The following is a 16,168-nucleotide window of genomic DNA, read 5'->3' as shown; positions in this document are numbered from 1 at the left end:
CTCAGAGAACCTACAGCCAGAAGCTACACAAGCTTTATATCCATGGACACCTATTGTTAAGCCATGTAGGCTAGCTGAAAGAGTGCTTTGAATTACGTGATTGCATTACATGATTTTAATACACATCATGGAGGCAGAGAACCACCAGGTGCAAAGTTTGTTGACTGAAAGAGTAAGCATGACAATTAGGCTATTTTCATTAATTTGGCGATAGATCGTTAGATCTAGCATTCTGCCTGCTTTAAAGCAGACACAAATGCTAGTATTAGTATTCAAATAAATACTAGTACATTGTATTAATATGTAACGTGAACATATTTGACAATAACCCTTTCCAGATCCTGTAAAATTTGCTTAAAACGCCTAAAAAAGGCATACCCAAAGTAAATTGCATTCTGTTCTTGAACCATTTGGAGTATGTGCATGGTGTTGGTCTCTTTTGAAAGGTGACACTCTGAGGTTTGTACCTCAACAGTCAGAATCACTGTAAGTCTTACTGATATTGAGTAATAGAACTTTGAAAACACTGAAAAAGAGAAAAAAAAAATTCCGCCAACACTTTTTTTGTAAATAGAAGCCTGCAGATGACTATAGCTGGGAGGTATGAGCTGGAAAATACAATGGGATCACAGAATGAAGCCTTACCAAGCTAAATTTGATAAACTTGATAACAATACCTTAGATAAACATGTGTAAAACACTAATTTTCTAAGTTTATGTCTAGGCGCTTCCCAAAAAAGGACACCTGGAGACTCCAAATGGCCCTCTGTAACCATTGACACATAAAATGCTGTAATTCTTGAATGCTGCAACATACAGTTATAATTTTGGTGTCAAATGAAAGGTTACACTTAGAGCTATTCTATTCCTTATCCAGATTCACTGCCAATAATTGTTGACACATAACTGAAACAAACACATTATAGTGTTTTTCAATTCTTGAAACTAAATGTGAAAATAAAGAAACAAAACAAGTGCTATGGTATAATTTTTTTTTAATTAAAACACTAATATATATATATATATATATATATATATATATATATATATATATATATATATATATATATATATATATATATATATCTCACACTGTATATATCTCACACTGTATAACTATTTAAAAATGTTACTCATTTTTTTTATCTGGAACATCAACACCATTCCATCTCTCTTCAGATGTGCTTGCTGACATCTGCTTTACTGTTGCTGGCTCAGAGGGGGATCCCTACCCCCCTCTGAGCCAACAACAATCTCTCTGTCACCCTTCCTCTGATTCTCTCTTCCTCTGACTATCCCTTCCCCCGTTCTGGCAGAAGTGTGAAATGGCTCCTCTTATGTCCCTCAGTATGTGGCTTGTGGCAGTATGTGACTGGCTCCCAGTCGTCATCTGATTGTCTGTGATACAAAGCACAACAAAATAAATATTTTATAAAACATTTACATCTTTTCTGTATTCAACTATTATTTTTACATGCTCAAATGTATATAAACACATGCACACACACAACCAGACAGATGCATGAGTACACACACAAACACTATTTATATTTTGTGAGTGTAATATGTACATATGTATGTGTGTTTGTATATACACACACACACACACACACACACACACACACATATATATATATATATACATATACAAATATATATATGTATGTGTGTATGTGTGTGTGTGTGTGTATATATACATACATATGTACGTACACACACACAAATATAAATATACACATACAAATATATATATGTGTGTGTGTGTGTGTGTGTGTGTGTATACATACATATGTACGTACACACACACAAATATAAATATACACATACAAATATACACATACAAATATATATATATGTGTGTGTGTGTGTGTGTGTGTGTGTGTATATACATACATATGTACGTACACACACACAAATATACACATACAAATATATATATATGTGTGTGTGTGTGTGTGTGTGTATATACATACATATGTACGTACACACACACAAATATAAATATACACATACATACACACCCGACAAAAGTTAGCAGGAACACCTCAAAACACATACCTCAGTACGTGAGGTACTGCATATGAGTAAAAGTACAGTAAAAATGTTATAAAATACAATAAAAAACTCACTTGTGCAAAGTTGCGTCTCCCCATCTCCTCAGCTATGGAGTCAACTGAAGAAACTCTCTAATATCATCCTCCAACTCATCACTGAGCTCTTGCATTATAACCTCTTCAAGGGAAAAGTTTGTTTTCATCAATCTCTTCGCCATTTTTCACCATTCAAACACTTTCAACGCTTCAACGCTCTCCAAACCTTTCGCACACCGCCGAGCGCGTCTTTCTCCATTGAGCGCACACACACGAACGCGCTTCGCCAACATGCGCACAAGAAGTGCGCACGGTGTTTAGACCAATGAAACATGAACCGACCCCCTAAAACATCATATCAGTCGGTTCAGAAGCTCATTGGCTATCAGAAACGACAGTCATTTCCAAACTATAATGCCACTGGACCGATCTACTGTCCATCAAATAGGGGTTGACCCATCTCCCATGCTGGACGCTCTTTGGCTGTAGAGGCTTGTTGACCCCTCTAAGATGAACCTATTGGTTCAAATGAGATGTCAATCAAAAGGTCAGCTCTCAGCGGCCATTTTGACATAAAAAAATCCTCTGTTTGTGCATGAGAATAGACGCTGCATTGCAGAAAACACAGAAGATTACATTGCTCCGTCGGCTAATGGGAAATGCTAGTACTACATTCCGTGGATGTTTATCAAGATATACATGTGCTATGGACTAAATATTGCACTGAATTGGATAGTCTGGACTCTTTACAGTGTAACAGCACCGTTTTTGTTGGAATATCATGGATCAGTGAGCTTTCAGGAGGCTTCATAGGTGAGTTCATGAGTTTTGTTGATTTTTTATTTGGGTGCTGGTGGTCTGACAAAGACACTGATTGTACCTGCTGTGTTGATTGTATCTTAAAATGCCTTACATCGTTCGAATCAGAAGAATCTCAGCTTTTCATAGATATATGACATGTTCAGCTTTTTTTGGGGGGGGTTTTTGTGTCTGAGAAAGTTTACCCCCGGGGGGGGCCGTGTGCCGCCGGCGGGACGCTGGATCTCTAACAGGATAAAATCATTCAAATGAACAGATCATTGATTGATCATTGAAGTTTTTCATTCAACCATCCCCTCTGGGGTCTGAGGTGATTGTGGGGCCCTTGAGATGTTTTGACATGATATTTGTGCTTATTTCAGCTACTTATAACATACTATTGACCAACATGTATTTTGTTTTTGTATTCAGCACAAACTGTGCTACAATAATATGTGATCAATATGGATGTACATGTTTGCATTTTTTAGAAAAACTAAATATGCGTGGTTATTAAGTTTTGGGAAACAAATGTAGCTGAAATAAGGCCATACAACCCACACTAAATAGTCCTGAATAATACTTTTGAGTAATCAGTCTTGTAGGCTAGAATATTTACTTCACAATTATGTGAAAATCAGATCGATCTCCTCTTCTGGATGAAGTCTTGCTCATATTTTGAGGGAAATCCAACGCGTCTTCTTCCAGAAACGAACAGTAGCAGCGATGAGTGATCTCTTCTCTCTTTGTTTATGTTGGGCGTCTCCACGCGCGCGGATCACGTGGTTATTTACATGTGAACACGAGGGGCCGGGATCTCATTAGAAATAATGAGTTAGACTGGACAGACTGAACATCGTGTCGGTTTCATACGGATTACTTTATCACAGAATATTTTCCGATATGACTACAGACTTCATTTGAAAGTAGACACTTCAGGCTTTCTATAGAGATAACTCCCATGTTTCTGTGTTGAGTATTTGCTGAGTTACACTTCATTTTAGTGACGCGTTACTAAAAACAGATCGCGGAGACGGAGAAGACAGAGAGCGCACCCTGTTGGTTTTCCTTTTTTCCCCAAAACCACAAAGTTTTGTTGTAATCGTGAGTGTACACACAAAAAAATTGACACTTAACAGTTTCGATTGATGTATAACACTTATCTGTGTGACCAAAATCAACAGAGTATTTTTAGTGTCTTTTGCACTGATCTTAAAAAAACCGAGCTGGTATCGCCGGCGATACAGAGGGCCCCAGAGGCCCCACATCTCTGCTGGATGTGGAGGAAAGCACTGGTCAGATCTATGTACTGGACGCATCTAGTGTTGATGACGGTCTGTTCACCTTTCAGGTTAAAGCCACTGATAAACAAGGACTGCTCACCACTACTACAGTACAGGTGAGCAGGAACAGATAAAGAAAAGAGAAAAGTGCAACATACTGTAACTGTAATAAAACAATCCTCAAACGAGCATGAAGGGAGAATGAATGCCATTTTGATTTAAAATAGAGCAGGAACACAGCAAATTGCAAATATAGAGTTCTTCCATTTGTGAAGTGAAGCGTTAACCAACATAAATATGTTTAAAGAATAATTAGTCCAAAAATAAATGTAAAATTATTTTACTTACCATCATGGCCAAGCCTGTGTGCTTCTGTTTTCACTAGAAGACAAACGGAAATGTTCATGTATTCTTTTCCACACAATGATGTTCCATCATTCCTTCCATCAGAAAACAAAGGACAGATTCTACTAGGGAAAGAAATCCAAACTGATGCCAAAGAACTAGCGCTGAGAAAAGCTACCTTGCATCGCCTCATGTTGCCTGCATCGGGGCAAAAAAAGTTGCACAATAATACACTGGACAGACAAGCATGTACACTCTGTGCTTACGTGAGAGAAAATAACCCTCACATACCAGCAGTAGCAGTAATTAATTAATAATGAATTCTAATTAAGGTAATTAATAGCCAGCAATACCAATAGAGATGGAGTTTCTGGAGTGATGGAAGAAGAACTATCACAGAAATTAGGTATGTTGTTAATTGGAGTCTGCTATTCAGCCATGCATAAACTTTTGCAGGGGTGTCCAGTCATGTTCCTGTAACGCTATTATCCAGCAGAGTCTAGCTCTAATTAAACACCTGAACCAGCTATAATCAAGGTCTTCTAGAATCGTCCTTTATTCTAGCTTCATGCATTCTTTTTTTTTCAACATTTCAATGTAGGTAAGTCTCATTTAAAAAAAAAAAAAACAAGTTTTTAAAAAATCACTTTTTTTCCCAATGGATCCAAATTGATGACCAAAACATAATGCTGTTGAGTGTTTAATGATCAGCTTAGCTTACATGTGCATAAGCAATGGTTTTATCCCTTGTTTTTGCTTCTTCTTCTCTTATTTTTTGGGTCTGGAGATTCTGTGCTATTTCTGAAGATGCGTAATGGTGCCCCCTACTGTATAACAGTGAAAACATAGATCATCAATGGTGGGAAAGAGTTAAGAGACACCCAAACGATGAGTTTTTTTTTATCATCTGTCATCCAAAAAAAGAGAAAGAAAAAATCTTACTAAATCACAAACATTCAAATCTTTAATTACATAAAATCATCAGCATGAGATATAATAATCTTTCAAACCTTTATATAAGGTGTTTATTTTGTGTGACTATTAAGCAGTGATAAGGAAGTCTTTGATTGTGTTGGCAGTAGCAACATAGAATAAGGCAGGTAGATTTGGAGTTACAGGGTGTGAATTATTCATTGCTGTCATGTATCTTTACTGCCTGTTCAGTTACAGACCAAAGTGCAGCATAAGTGCAGTCTTTTGACTTATGGCAGTGGATCAGTGGTTATTATTAAAGAAGGAATAATGTACTGTTCATTATTGCAAAATAAACCCTGACAGAATGGTCAGAATGGTGAAATCGGTTGCTGGACAACAGGCATTGATGCAGTTCATTGGTCATTTGACATTAAAATGTTGCAACTGTCCAGTCAGAATTAAGTATTCAGGAGGACTGTATAATAATAAACAACAATAGACCTAAGTGCCTGAAACCATTCCATGAGAAGAAATGCTAGAACGATATCAAGTAAAGATTGATATCAAAGGTTCAAAGTTATCCTCAAATAAACTTGCAGCATCAACTTCTTTCTAGAAAATCCCTCCCACATCAGTCCTGCATTATCAGTTTCTATGAATCACCTTTGATACCTGCTTACAGCAGAGAACTGTTTATGACATACAATAAAGAACAGCTCAGAAAGAGATGTTTCACAAGGAATAGCCAGCTTCATAATACAAGCTGAACTGAAAGCCAATTATGGAAAAGACGGATTTATTTTCTATTTTATTTATTTTGGCCTGTCTACATGTCCAGAGCGTGACTGGTAAGTCCAATTCTTATATAATCAAATGTATTAATTGTAAATAAAAGTACTAAAAAGTACAAGCCTCAAACATTTGGATTTGAGGGCTAACTTACTCTGCAATAAAATCTGTCTCGTTCTGTAAATTCATATGTTTTAAAAGCCTTCCAGAAGACTGGAAGTAAAATGCTTGTCATATGAAGTAAATTCACTTAATAATATTAATTTAATAGTAATGATTTGAAGTGATTTTGGGAATAATTTTTGTTATCCAGTGAGAAATTAGAATGACAGCTGAACCATGTCACCAGCATATCAATAAAAATTTGATGGCCAATTTTAAAATGGTATATGCCCATGTTTAAATTGATCAATTGTATTGTGTTTTTCAATATATTGTGACTGTAGTGCATTTTTTCAGGCTTTTAGTCATTTGTTACATTTTTAAACCAGTTCCTTACTGTTACTGTTTTAGCTTCTACGGAGATAAACTGTGCAACTGGAACTAATATCAATGTAGGGAGCGTCCTGGAGGGATATGAAGGTGAGATATGCCCACATGACTTTACAAACTGAATACTTCTAGTCCACAATACTACATGTTTCTTTTCACATATAAACATTGTTTCAAGAACAAAATTTTGTAATTTTTATAATTATATTACAAACAATGTGATTTATATAGTCCCTCTGTGGTCATTTAAAATGCTTTTGCTTGTGAATATTACAAGAGCGGTAATGTAAGAACAATATGGCATAGTTTAGTATTGATATGAATATGTGTTATTTGACCTTGTGTTAGAATATGTATTTAAAGGTGTATTTATTCTGCCCTATAGGTGATTTAGAGAATCTCACTAATATCAGACCTGATGATCGTCTGGTGTTGGAGTGGCATCTCTTTCCTGGTGTTGAATTTGTGGAGCTGATTCACTCTGATGGAGATTCAAACGCTACTGTACAGACCAAAAAAACCACTGGATGCTGATGAACTAAAGGAGGTTTGTTTCTCTGTTATATCTGTTGGATAAAGTATATAAATAGAAAACGAACAACTTATATGGCTCTTTGTGTGTTTTATTTCTTCTAGACTACAGGGATTTTGTTTTATTCGGTCACCTGCTCAAACACGGGGGTAGGTTTATTCATACAATAACATTATCAAATCATTCAGAAAGACGTTAAGCATTAAGTAAAAATGTATCTTCATTTTAAGGTCTTCATTGTTTATTTCAGGTGAAAAACAACCGGACAGTATACGTATTGGACATCAATGACAACCCTCCAATCTTCCAGAGCAAAACATACAGCGCCACAGTGTCAGAGGTGTGTGTCTTTATACAGCTGTAATGTGTTTGGTCACTGAGGGATCTCACATCTCTTAGTAAACCCTGTCTTTTGCTCCAGACGACAGCTGTGGGTACAGATGTGCTCAGGGTGAGGGCTGACGATGCAGATGTCTCTCCAGAAAACAATAATGTTACATATTCTATACTGGTGAGTCTGGAACTGAATAACACAACTGGCTTCACAAAAAGAGCCAGCGATGCCAATCATTCGTGATTTAACCATTCTATTGAGTCATTTCTCTCTTTTCGGGGGACTGGCCAAATGCATTTGGAGCACGCTCTCACTGAATCATATCTTCCCCTGAACTCGGGTCTGAACCTGCACAATTAAACTAAATCTGTTATGGCTGTTGCAAATAAAAGTGGAAACACAAAATCAATATGTAGTCTGCACCATCGTACACATATATAGTCTAACACATATTTAGTTCATTAATGCATTCAGTTCTTTTTTAGGGAAGAAAACTTAATATGTAAATATGAGTGTAATAATGTGTGAGATCAATTTGTGTTATAGATTTTACAGATGTTCTCTTTTAAATCACATGCCCTGACAGCCTCCAGTACCAGATGACTTTGAAGTGAGACAGGACGGCAACATCAGGTTGACTAAACGTCTGAACTACAACAATGTTCAACAGTACATCTTCACTGTGAAAGCTGAAGTAAAGACAAACTCTCACATCCCACCAAACTTGATTTTACTAAGTATTGCTCAAGAGTGAAAATTCTATCATCATTTACTTACCCTGACATTGACTTACTTTTTCTGTGGAACAAAAGATGCTTATCAGAATGTCCAAACTGCTTTTTTTCCATGAACTGAAATGTTAGTTTTTGGATGAACTATCATTTTAGGGAAGAGAGTAATACAACATGTTTCTTTGCAGGATATAGAAGGACTCAGTGACACAACAACAGTTAGAATAACGGTTGAAGATTCTGACAACCTAAACCTTTATTTTGATCACAGTATCTACAAGGGATCCATTGAGGAAAATCAGGTAAATGATGTCAGAGGAGAAGTTCTTAAAACGCATGTCTGAACACACAAATAAAACCCTTCATGTGTTTTCTGTCTGTGCATGGCATAGGTAGGACAATTCTCAAACGTCACACCTGAGGCCATAAAAGCTCAAGATGGTGACACAGGCAAGCCTGTAATTTACAGCATAACAACAGGTACTGTTAACAGAAGATTTACAACACTCTAGGGGTGTAACGGTGCAGGTATTTTTCCTGAGCCATCACAGTATGGACACTATGGTTTGGTTCATGCAGTCAGGGGACTAGAACAGCGAGTTCTGACAAAGTCCTTTTCAAGGAAAGTCTGTTCACTCGGTGGCCATATTTGAAATGCCTCCAGGCAGCTCATCCAATACCAAGTCCTAAATGAATGGGGGAATCCTGAAATCTCCTAAATTTTTATTCAGAGACGTGGTCATGAAACAAACAAGGTTCAGATAATGCCAAACAGGTACTAAAATCTAAGGTCTAAAATCGACTAACAATATCCAGAGGACTTGACATGAGGGGTAATCCAATAACACGAGCAATAGTCCAGGCGAGGAGCAAACAGAGTCCGAAACAGCAGGCAAAGGGTTACTCCAAGATACATAGACAGAAGATCAGGAAACAGACAACAAGGCAACACAAAATGACTAGATTTAGACTAGAACTGGAACTAGAAACTTGGAATGGCTCCGTAGTGTAGCTATCGCTAGAAGAGTGATATGCTAAATCAGTGGTTTCCAAACCTGTTGACAAGCTGATGAGTTGAATCAGGCGTGTCTGACAAGGGAGACATACAAAATGTGCAGGGCAGGGGTGCTTCCCGGACAGGTTTGAAAACCACTGCGCAAAACAATACTCGGCGGTTTGAAAGAGGAAGTGCAAGGCTTATAAAGCGTGTTTGATGGGATTCAGCTGTGTGTGTGTAATCAGTGCAGTGGATGATGGGAAATGTAGTCCAGGGTATAATGTAACAGTCTGTGTAGTCTACCCTCTGTAGTCTTTTGAGATCAGCTTTGGTAGCTGGATTAGAACTGTTTCAAAAGCTCCTGTGGAAGGTTGAACTTCCTCAGTTGGTTATTTACTGTAAACCTATCCCTCAATTCTGATTGGTTGATTGGAATGTTGTTCCAGGATCAATGAGGATGCTGATCCAGGAACATGTTCTACTTGGTGAAATCACGTTCACCTTATTTCAAGTGCGAAAAGTCATCTTGTTGTTCCTGGAACAACATTCCAATCAATGTGATCAAGTGCAGCCATTTAGCACAGATGCGACGACACAGTCGTCTTTTGTCAACACATGTTTTGATTTCTTACAAATTGTAATACATTATTGATTCCAAATTCCATGACAAAAACTGTAGTAGTAACGTAGTTAATAAGTAACTGTAGTTAATTACACATTTTAGGTAATCTAATCAGACTACTTTTTGATTACTTACAACTTTTTATCACATTTATTTTAGAACAGGAAACTTAAAAGATAAAAAAGAGGAATTAGGGAGACTCAATAAATTATGAATAAATTATTGCTATTGTGTAAATAATATGTAATCATGTAATTCATAAAAAGTAACTGTAGTCTGATTATGAATATTTTAATTTAATCTAATTACAAGTACTTAATTTTTGGAATCTGATTACGTAATCCAGACTACATGTAATCAGTTATTACCCAGCTCTGATTGTTGCTATATAATATAATGTATCGATTCAGTAGCAAAGCTAATTTATTAATAAACATTGCAGGGCAGCACTGACAAAAAGTTTCTGTGCTCCTGAAGATGGCTGTGTGTGTGATTCTGGTAATAACAAAGCATATATCCATATTTCTGTTCCAGTCCTTCCAAATGAATATGAAAGGAGCTTTGAAATCGACCAAAACACTGGGGTCATCTCTGTGACAGCAACACTAGACAGAGAGGAAACTGACCAGATAACGATTAAGATACAGGTAAAAGATGACCCAATGTTATTATCTGATTTCAGTAGTCTGTTTTATATTTTTTATTCATGAATTCATTTTTCAACAGGCAGCCCAGTGGGATGATGCCAATAAAACGGCTGATGCAGAAGTGTCTGTCACCATTGAGGATGTGAATGACAACCCTCCGAAATTTGACCAGGATGAGTACACAGTGTCTATTCTGGAAAATTCACCACAGGACCAGTTTGTGCTTCAGACTAAAGTCACTGATCTAGACCTGGTACTGTTCCTGAAAACCTCACTGTCTGCTTGTAAAATAAATTAAATAAACAAAGAAAAATAAAAAATACACAAGTATGAAACACAATGGATGAACCTTTTAAAAACTTATCGAATGTCAGGTTATATTTGACATTCCATTGATCCTAAATTTAGCAACAACTTAGCTATCATCAAATCAACCAGAGCTCCCTAGCAGCACCCTAGCTACCATCCAGAACCAGTTTAGAAAACCTTAACTGTTAATTCTCATCAAACTGCTCAAAACATGTTAGCAATGGCTTAAAAATGCAAGAATACAAGACATACGGCTTAGATCTCTCTTCTAACTACCCAAGTCTTCAACTTTAATTCTGTTGTAATCTACATGAAAGCATCATTCCAAGTTTACTCTGATGTACTTGTTTCTTTCCGATCAGGGTGGGTTCTCTAAAGGTCAATTTATCATGCACAGCGATACTTTTGTTATCAACAGTCAAGGAGTAATATCACTCAGAAGCAATGCCATCTTGGATAGAGAAACTATAGACAATTACATCATAGAGGTACAAAACTATCACAAAACTATTCACACCACGTTCAGGATAAAAATGTATTTTAAATGGGATGTTTGCGTTGTCTTCTTTAGGTAATAGCTGTAGACCAGCCTGATGATGGTTTAAGCTCCACAGCTCAGGTCAACATCACTGTTCTGGACGTCAATGACAACAACCCACAATTCCTTCCTCTCCCAGACCGCATTGAGATTCAAGAAGGATTTTACACTCCCTCATCACCTGGAGAGGTGTGCTTAATATCAGCCACAGACGCTGACATTGGAGAAAACGGACGTGTCACCATCACTACTTCCTCACACAGTGAACTATTCATCTTCAGAGAGGTGCGAGGACTTACTAGAGCTGTCACTGATGCTTTGAGTGCCTATCTACATTATATCATATTTTTATGAATATGACATTGAAATGTCAATGTTCAGATATTATTTGTAAAAAAAAAAACTTGCTTATTTCCTTCTCTTGTAGAATGGGACTCTACTAGCTATCAATGAGCTGGATCGGGAGACACAGGACGTGTATGATGTGGTCATTGTAGCCATGGATAATGCGATCCCACACAGAAATGTACAGTATTATTTATATTTCTTTGTATCATTGCATAATGTAAATATGTGTAGTTCTAAACAATTTGCAATGGTATTGATTGGAACATTCCTCCATGGCTTTCCCACAGACTGCCTGATGCAGGTGACATGCAAAAAAAATAGAAATCATGGCCATGAATTTGTTCATGGAAATAATGTCTTCTACATTTAACTAAATTAAAACAAGGGAACAAAGTAGGGGACAAATTCTTAATTCATTGCCACACTAACTTTATTTTTTCCCCTGCATGCCATGTTCGGGGTTCCATAAAAGATTTCTTAAAATGCAAGATCTTGCAAAATCTTATTGGCTTGTTTTACTCATATCAGGTCGTATAGGGTTTTATCTATCTGCCAGCATATAAATGTTCAAGTTATTCCAAGAAAGAACTAGTTGCCTGATTGGCCATAGCTTCACGGAATATCAACTTAAAGATTTTCCAGTTTTTGATTGAGGCACTGACAACCTTGAGCACTCCTCTATATCAATTTTGTCCTAAAGATTGAATTTGAGATTTATCTATCTCTAAATGACACATAAACATAAAAAGAAGCTGCACTATATATTAGATTTTAAGCATATTAAAAGTATAGTAGTTCAATACTTCCAAGTAAATGACGGTTAATTCCACTCATAAAATTAGATACTAGTATGAGTTTGTATTACAGACAAATATGAGTTTTTGGTCTGTAATACAAAAGGGTTGCTTGTGTTTATTTTCTGCAGAACATCACCACGGTGAGGGTCAATATCACAGATGTTAATGACAACGCTCCAGTCTTCAGCTCTGACTCCTACAGCAGAAGCATTCTGGTTAAAGACGCCAAGGTTGGAGAGGTGCTGCTGACAGTCTCTGCCACAGATAAAGATGATGGATCCAACGCAATCATTAGCTACAGGTACAGCGCAAGACTAATCTTCTGTTGCTTTAGAATCAATAATATGAAGGCAAAACCATGAAGACACTTACCTACATGACATCTTTTTTTAAGACAGATGCATGAATGTTGTCTTTCTGTAGTTTCTCTGAAGACTCTTCTATGGTCGCACTGGATGCTGCAACAGGAAACATCACTTTGACCTCTGACCTTAGCGAGGTCACAGAAGACACACTGCTAAACCTGACTGCTATAGCGACAGATCAGGGAACACCAGCACAATCTGATGAAGGTTTGGCCTTCATAAAAACACAAGTTAAAAACACAATCTTCCTTAGTAGTGTGTTCCCACCTGTATACAGTACTGTAAAGGCCGGGACACACCAAGCTGAAGGTCGGCCATCGGCCTGACGCGAGCAACGGTCGGGCTAGTTTGTTTGGTGTGTTCCACTCGTCGGGCTTTCTCGTCTTTCCCAATCATTCTAATTTGTGAATGTTTTCATAACAACATGAGCCACTTAAAATAATTAAAGTTATCAACGTTACTGATATTCAAAAGCACTTCTTTGTTTACATTTCGTATATCTGTGTTTATCTTGTATATCTTTGTTTTTCGGTTTCTCCTTTTGAATGACGAATATTTGATAGCTGCTGAAATAGACAGTTAATTCCTCTCACGCATACGCAGAACACATGTTATTTTGCCATCGGCTGTAGTCTGTGCGGTGTGTTCGCAGCTGCCAACGCTGCCAACGCGAGGATCAAATTTGTTTGTATTTTAATTTGTATGTATTTATTCTGAGACTTTAAAATACATTAACTGTGAATTATGAATCAGCTTACATATTTGTGAACATTTTTTTCGAGACTTGAATACTTATATTTCACATTATGGCTTTCTGGTAATAATCAGTCATGATGTTTTAATTTTTTGTGCATGTTATGTTACGTACAGCATGTGACCCAACTGTGTGTCCTTGGTGTGCTTGTGAAAAAATAAACTAATATGTCAAAACTAACATCATTTTTCTCTCTGTAGCTGACGTCTTGATCTACTTCGAAATTTACACTTTCAATGAGAGTGTGGCTTTTGAGAGCTCCTCCTACAGCTTCATAATTAAGGAGAACGAACCTGAGGCCACGATAGTAGGCAAGGTCAAGGCATTAACAGGAAGTCCACTGGTTACAGTCAGCTACAACATGAAGTCACATAAGGATGTCTTCTCTGTGGATGAGGAAGGAACCATAAAAGCTCTCAGACCACTTGACAAGGAGGAAGAGGAGAGGTACTTTGTCACAGTAGAGGCCATAGACTCCAGATCTCCTCCAAACACTGCAGAGACAACGGTACTATGCTTATTATAAACTAAGGCCAGAAACAAACTCTACACAAGTACTGAAAAAAACAGTGCTTGGCAAACACATTGTTCTTTTGTGCATAGTTATTTTAATGGTAACAAATCATTAAATTGGATGTGTCACCTTCATACTAAAGGGCCTGGTTTCACAGGACTTAGATTAAGACAGGGGTTGGCTTTATTAAAAACTAGGACATTTAAGTAGATTTTATAAATGTGCTTTATTAAATAATAATAAAAATAATGAAATGAAATAAAAGAGTGGTGTGCCTCTTGAGACAAAACAATGGAAGACATATTTTAAGATATGTCAATGCAAGTTACTTTCATTTTCATTAACACAGCTGAAACATGCATTTTAATCTGGAACTAGGCTGTGTCTACACTGGGCGAACGGTGCAGTGCGACGCAACAAATACTAGAACCCATTATAATCAGTGAAGCTGTCTACACTGCTGCATCTGTCACCCAGTGTATCCGACATGACATGACAAATCCCTGATAGTAAACTGTTATCTAGCTCGTTCTATTTATGACGTAATGACGTATCCTCCATTAATGCAACACTGAGAGAGCAACACATTGGCCCACTTGCATTGCATTTGCATTATGAAACATTTCAAAAGAAATTGCACGCAAGTTTGTGAAGAAGTGTTTGCTTTCAGATACTTACATAGAGTAAATTTTGGCCTAGTCTTCAAGCATGTCAAAGCCAAAGTGCCTCTTCTTTAAAAGACAGCTGACACAAAGCATTCGACTTTCTCTCTTAATCCTCAGGTCAGAGTTCAAGTAGAGAATGTGAATGAAGCTCCTGTGTTTGACGATGATATATATGAAGCAGAAATTTTCAGTATCGCTCCATACAAATTCCCTATAGTGAAGGTTCAGGTAAGTCAATCTCTGTGCTTGCTGCTGCATTTCAAAAGACATGCAGTTGATATACTTAGATCTATATTACTAGTGTTACTTTTGCTCGTGCTTATGACGAGTTATTTGTTCAAACCTTTAAAGTAATAGATTTCAGCATGTAACTCATCCTGTGCTACGAACATGAATGATTAAAGAGAAGTGTGCCTCTCAAACTAATCAGACTTACTATTTTTTTTCCTGGCCAATATATAAAAGTTGGTTTCTGCAGTGTTTCTCTCCAAAACAGCTTTCCATGAAACTCTTACTTACCAATTGAAAATGCATGACCAAGATCACAACTGTAGATGTGCACAAAACAGAGTAGTCGTGTGGTAACCCTGTATGAACTTCTTTAATGTGAAACCACCACCGAAAACTGAACCAACCTCTCCCTTTACTCATCACTGTCCCCACATGTCCATCTCCAAACATGCAGCTCCCATAAACATGTATATGCAACACACACATATTCTACATCTTTCTTCTTCTTTTGTTTTTTTTAAACAGATAACCGAACATAAACCAAAGAAAAGAAAGGAAAGGGTGCAGCATAAAGTAAACATCAATAACATGTAACTTGTGCTCCATGTATCATGAACATGGCATGCTGTATGAACACTCAGTGTGTGACAAAGCCTTTGAACCTTAAATTAGGCTTGGAGACTCTTCCTGATCGAGTGACAAACAGTGGAGCTTGTGAGTCTGGATCCTCTTGCTTGGAACTGTCAGTGTTTTGTGGTGACGGCATATCACATCCATTTTTTGAAGTGTCATGTGGCACTACAGCACTTGGATTTGCTTGGGGTTCAGGAAAGATCATGGGTACAGACATGGTAATGGTAGGACAGTACGATTCAGTAACTTGTAGAAGGTGGCGACAGTTCCTCACATAGGCCCTCCCATTAGACTGGACAATACAGTTGTTGGGTTGGCGAGTCTTTCCAGAAACCATGGCCAGTTTGTTAAACCCACAGGTCGTTTCCATCTTTACCGTCTGCCCAGGCTCCAAAGGCAAAAGGCATCTGGTAGATTTGTCATGGCTTCTCTTCCATTT

The 16,168-nt window shown here is 37.4% G+C and overlaps 1 protein-coding gene across 1 annotated transcript in view; it reads left to right on the top strand.

The window, feature by feature from the left end:
• Positions 1–2,689: 2,689 nt before the first annotated feature.
• Positions 2,690–16,168, top strand: part of LOC306872461 (protocadherin Fat 4-like) — a 19,892-nt gene continuing 6,413 nt past the window's right edge. Inside the window, exons 1-18 of the mRNA XM_079421026.1 lie at positions 2,690–2,903; positions 6,734–6,802; positions 7,098–7,259; positions 7,349–7,393; positions 7,495–7,584; positions 7,666–7,755; positions 8,165–8,272; positions 8,498–8,611; positions 8,702–8,789; positions 10,463–10,575; positions 10,655–10,828; positions 11,247–11,372; positions 11,456–11,707; positions 11,850–11,948; positions 12,696–12,868; positions 12,991–13,139; positions 13,887–14,194; positions 14,983–15,093. Of these exons, the coding sequence (XP_079277152.1) occupies positions 7,197–7,259; positions 7,349–7,393; positions 7,495–7,584; positions 7,666–7,755; positions 8,165–8,272; positions 8,498–8,611; positions 8,702–8,789; positions 10,463–10,575; positions 10,655–10,828; positions 11,247–11,372; positions 11,456–11,707; positions 11,850–11,948; positions 12,696–12,868; positions 12,991–13,139; positions 13,887–14,194; positions 14,983–15,093 (2,103 nt within the window). The 5' untranslated portion in view covers positions 2,690–2,903; positions 6,734–6,802; positions 7,098–7,196. The remainder of the gene's footprint in view (positions 2,904–6,733; positions 6,803–7,097; positions 7,260–7,348; positions 7,394–7,494; positions 7,585–7,665; positions 7,756–8,164; positions 8,273–8,497; positions 8,612–8,701; positions 8,790–10,462; positions 10,576–10,654; positions 10,829–11,246; positions 11,373–11,455; positions 11,708–11,849; positions 11,949–12,695; positions 12,869–12,990; positions 13,140–13,886; positions 14,195–14,982; positions 15,094–16,168) is intronic.

This window comes from Barbus barbus, assembly GCF_936440315.1.
Source record: "Barbus barbus genome assembly, chromosome: 7".
Taxonomy (NCBI): Eukaryota; Metazoa; Chordata; class Actinopteri; order Cypriniformes; family Cyprinidae; genus Barbus; species Barbus barbus.
The sequence above is the reverse complement of the archived record's forward strand: the minus strand, read 5'-3'. Positions and strand labels throughout refer to the sequence as shown.